This window comes from Colossoma macropomum, unplaced genomic scaffold (genome assembly GCF_904425465.1).
Source record: "Colossoma macropomum unplaced genomic scaffold, Colossoma_macropomum, whole genome shotgun sequence".
In the NCBI taxonomy this organism is placed as follows: Eukaryota; Metazoa; Chordata; class Actinopteri; order Characiformes; family Serrasalmidae; genus Colossoma; species Colossoma macropomum.
In genome coordinates this window covers 35,231,355-35,236,354 of record NW_023494810.1, presented here as the reverse complement: position 1 = coordinate 35,236,354, position 5,000 = coordinate 35,231,355, and the positions used below count along the sequence as shown (strand labels likewise).

Genomic DNA, 5,000 nt, shown 5'->3' with positions numbered 1-5,000 from the left:
AAGAGCGTCCATCAGAACCACAACCACTGCTGGTATACAGGGCAGCAGGACAACTCGACTCCATGGTCGAAAAACAGCAGCTTCTATGGTTACACGAGTCTCCATGCTTATGTTATGCTTGTTTCCATGGTTACACTACTCTCGTTTCCATGGTTACGCAACACTGATTAACATGGAATGCTATACTTGTTTCCATGGTTACTCTACATTCATTTCCATAGTTACACAACACCTGTTTCTATGGTTGAACTATACTCATTTCCATGGTTACGCTACACTCGTTTCCATGGTTACACTACACTCATTTCCATGGTTACACTACACCTATTTCCGTGGTTACACTACACTCGTTTCCATGGTTACACTACACTTGTTGCCATGGTTACACTATGCTCATTTCCATGGTTATGCTACACTCATTTCCATGGTTACGCTACGCTCATTTCCATGGTTACGCTACACCTATTTCCATGGTTACTCAACACCTGTTTGTGTGGTTGAACCATACTCATTTCTATGGCTGTGCCTGTAGCAAAGAGTGTGAAGAAACCCCATTATAGGCTGAATGGCAACACAGGCCTGTATGTGAATATGATTGAGTAGATCAGGTGCGTCCAGTTCTACACCTGAAGTGCAATCAGGTGTGTTATAGTGGGTCAGTCTCCCATCTGTGCTGAACTAAAGCCCCCCAGGATGGAGCTGAATATCCCCCCATATACGGTATATACATTCTGTGTGTGTGTGAGTGTGTGTGTGTGTGTGTGTGTGTGTGTGTGTGTGTGTGTGAGTGTGTGTGTGTGTTACCTGCTGTCCACTCCTGTCTCTGTTTGCTGTCCGGTGCGCTCATTTCATACGTCTTATTGAGGGTCTTCACACAGAACATACACCTCTTCCCCTCCCTCTCAGGAAGAACCTGACACACGCACACACACACACACACACACACGCACACACACACACACACACACACCGTACAGTAAATTTTTGAACACATTAACACATTTTAAAAGTTTTTTGGTGTCATTTTGTAAATTTGTTTATCATAGAAGTACATCAAGTCTGCATATATATATATATATGTGTGTGTGTGTGTGTGTGTGTGTGTGTGTGTGTGTGTGTATCATCAAATATTTTACAACACCTTCAGGCATGACTGAGCATTAGCTCTAAAGGGGAAAGGTGAAAGGTTAAAGGTCAGTACCTCCACGCAGCAGTTGTTGTCGAGCTCGATGCTGCCCTTACTCTCCTTCCTGTCCTCGCTGGTGTAATAACACAGAGCGCTCGGCTTCAGGCAGAACCAGCGCTCCGTCCAGTTCCGCCGCAGGTGACCTTTCTTCCACAGGTAACCCTGGAACACATTCAGAACGCATCTGAGAACATCCTCCTCAAAGGGGAAGTACACAGAATTTTCTACATTCCAGCATAAAGAAGTTATTAAGATGTGAACAGAGCCGTTCAGAGCGGTTTGGTTTCTAGAGAAACTTCAGAACTGTTCACAGTGGTGGTGATAGGAACCAGACGTCCACCTCTAAAAGCTCCCTCACAGAAAGTTCCTACATGAAATGGTTATGAATTCACTGCCTGATGACTGAGACACTGTTTTATGATAGTTTAGAGAACTTAAACTCCATTCATGGTGGAGGGATACATGCAGGGCGCTGTGAGGCAAAATAGTCCCCAAAGAAAACTTATTATTTCAGATTTTCCACTATTTTCCATCATCAACATTCCATATAGACTCAGAAGACTCGTGTAGGTTCACTGGTGGTTCTGGATAGTAAATAAAATGTCTATATCTGTGTTGTAGTCATGGCGACCCCTGGTTCCTATCACCACCACTGTAAAGACATCTGAACCATTTTACACCAAACCACTCTGAATCTCTCTGATTACACCTCACACACTGAATACTGTGGGAATTTGGGGATTTTTTAAAAATCAATTCATTCAAGTTTTTCGTGCCTCTTTGAGGACGTTGCCGACGATCTCCCTGTAGACGTCCTCTATAGCCGAGCTGAGACGCTCTCTGTCCAGCCCTCGGCCCAAAATGCCCGCATTCACCAGCTCCAGAAAACTCCACACGTTCATCCCCTCCCGCACACACTCCTGACTCCAGAACTCCTCCAGATCCACACTGTTCAGCTCTACGTTCAGCACTGCGCAGATCTTCTTCAGCAGGTACTCCACCTGAGAACACATGCAGGCGCTCAGAGAGGAGCTACTGATCTCTGTGAACTAAAAAAACTATACGTTTTGTTGTAAAACACTGTTATAAATAATGTTCAGGTACGTTTTTCGCTCATCAAGGTACAAACAGTGTAAATGTTCCCTCAAAGCTCCAACAGTGGTTTTAAGGTCTGATTGTGAACCTTAAATAAGTTTCTCCAGGTGAAAAGTTCGTATTTGTACCTTTTCATAACCGAATGTTTTAAACAGAACAGTAAAATAAAAGCCTGGAGACGAGACGGGGTGTGTGGAGTCAGTACAGCTTAGAACATATCATTTCAGTGGATTATGGTTCAATTATGTTCCCTGACTGAAGGTACTGAGATGGAGCCTTGAGGGTTCCACCCCAGTGACCAGAGGAGCACCGACCCAGAGACAGTTTAGTACCTTTATTTCTGAGAGTGAACTTTTATTTCACTGTCAACTTCCATTTGTCAACAAAGTGGTTAAATTCTTGAAAACTGCCCAATCAGGATTGTTCTCTCTGTGCTATCTAGGTATGTTCAGCCGAGCTGCTCTCCGATTGGTCAGGCCTTCAGGAGCTGGACTGAAGTCCTTACACATTAGTTTAACTACCAGCATCCTTCTGGAGGTTCTAGATACATCCCTGACTGTGGAATGAATAAATCAAACACATGCTAATGTCTCTTCAATTAGCACTGTGCTAACTGCAGGCCTAAATCATCACTCGCCTCAAACTGTGCTGAGTTGTTTAACCACCTCTAATGGACTTGATGATGTAGTTTCTCGAGATTTATGACTCACTGTTATATATAAACATGGACTAAATTCAGGCCTCTGTGAGTCAAACAGTGTCGGAAACCACATAATCAAGTCCACTTCAAATCTAGGGTCATGATTTAGGCAAGCAGTTAGCATCATGCTAAATAAAGTTGTAGCTACATCAGCCTCATCAAACATGCCTTGGCTGATCATCTACATTTGGAGTTGGGGGGCGGAGTCAAACGGTCACTGTAAATGATCCTCACCTCCTCTGGGACCAGCACTAGCGGGTATTTGTCCTCTGTGAGGAAGTTAAAGAGGCACCACAAGCGTTCTGCGTCTTTATTGGACAGAACCGCGGTGCCATTGGTGTTGGGACGGTAATTCTTCTTAGAGCAGAGCGTCCAGCAGAGGGCGTCCACTTCCTCCTTTTCAAATGTCCCCTCCACAACCTGACAACACACACACACACACACACACACACACACACATTACAGCAGAAACAGAAAAACGGGCTATACGTAGCCTTAAGATACATCCTGCCTTATCCAGTATGAGTTTGTTGAGATAGGGCATGTATTTGCGTGTGAATGTACCTTATCCAGTATGAATTTGTTGAGGTAGGGCATGTATCCTTGGCTGGAAACAGGTCCGTCATCATCATCACTGAAGTGCTGCTCCAGAGCCGCCTGGTCGTGAGGAATCCTCAGTACACTGTACAGGTTGTGGGACAAAACCTGAACAATAGATAAATAATAAACAAATTACACATAATAAACCAAACAAACAGCAATGCACAGTGCGGGTTATGGGTGAACACCTAAACAACAAACAACACAATCAACAAAAGCACGCTACACCTACACAACCACACACAATAAACACTAGCTATAGACTAAATGGTAACACACTGTACAGGTTACGGGACAACACCTACATGACATAACAAACAACAAAGGCAGCAAACCAACAACACCTACACAAAAAACACCTCCACACCAATACAAACCAAACACCTACACACTGCACAGGTTATTGAAATGCACCTACACAGTAACAACACATTAAACACCTGTACAGCAAACAACAGTGCACAATATAACAACACCTGAGCAGTTACAGTAGAACAGCTGACGGTGTTTAACCAGTCAGCATGTGTGTGTGTGTGTGTGAGTGTGTGTGTGTGTGTGCGTGTGTGTGTGTGTGTGTGTGTGAGTGTGTGTGTGTGTGTGTGTGCGTGTGTGTGTGTGTGTGTGTGAGTGTGTGTGTGTGTGCGGTAGACTCAGACTCTGTAAAGCTGCAGTGCGTGACAGAGATTAACTGCTCAACAACACAATCACCAACAAACAGCTTCTCCATGTCGAGATGATGATGATCATTTCCTGCACAATTTAAAATCACTCACCTATTGACCAGTTAATACTTACACACACACTGTGCACCCAAAAGTATCTGGACAGTTGTTCTAAAGAGCACACTGACCAATAGAATAGAGCTCTGGATCAGCTGTACATGATCCTAAGGTCTCCATGTCCAGTGCCCAGCATGGGCTAGAGGGGTATAAAGCCCCCCAGCATTGGGCTGTGGAGCAGTGGAACTGTGTTCTCTGGAGTGATGGAGTTCCATCCAGTACCTTTGGGATGAGTTAATGATCCAGAACTGACCATCCAACATCAGTACCTTACCTCACTAATGCTCAATCAAATCCTCACAGCAATGTTCAACACCTAGAAGCCTTCCAGAAGAGTAGAGGCTGTTACTGCAGCACAGACTCACTATTAACACCTTCATTTCAGAAGAAACTCTGGAGTCTACAGACCTTCTGACGCTCGGAAAGCATCAACAGCCTTTCAGATCAAAGATTTACTGATCATATTCAGATACAGGGTTGGTAAAAGATCAATAACATTTGAAAGAACAAAAAAGAAAGAAAGAAAAACACACACTCTCTCTCTCTCTCTCTCTCTCTCTCTCTCTCTCTCTCTCTCTCTCTGTCTCACCTTCAGCTGTGATTTGGACACTTTCCCGCTGTCCTCCGTGTCCAGAGAGGT

At 44.2% G+C, this 5,000-nt stretch overlaps 1 protein-coding gene across 1 annotated transcript in view; it reads right to left on the bottom strand.

The window, feature by feature from the left end:
- def6b (DEF6 guanine nucleotide exchange factor b) overlaps window positions 1–5,000 on the bottom strand; it is a 13,268-nt gene that overhangs the window by 8,115 nt on the left and 153 nt on the right. Inside the window, exons 1-6 of the mRNA XM_036559942.1 lie at window positions 4,950–5,000; window positions 3,546–3,686; window positions 3,216–3,401; window positions 1,963–2,187; window positions 1,202–1,348; window positions 805–913 (exon numbers count right to left, since the gene is read on the bottom strand). The exon at window positions 4,950–5,000 is cut by the window's right edge and continues 153 nt beyond it. Coding sequence (XP_036415835.1) covers window positions 805–913; window positions 1,202–1,348; window positions 1,963–2,187; window positions 3,216–3,401; window positions 3,546–3,686; window positions 4,950–5,000 — 859 coding nt within the window. The remainder of the gene's footprint in view (window positions 1–804; window positions 914–1,201; window positions 1,349–1,962; window positions 2,188–3,215; window positions 3,402–3,545; window positions 3,687–4,949) is intronic.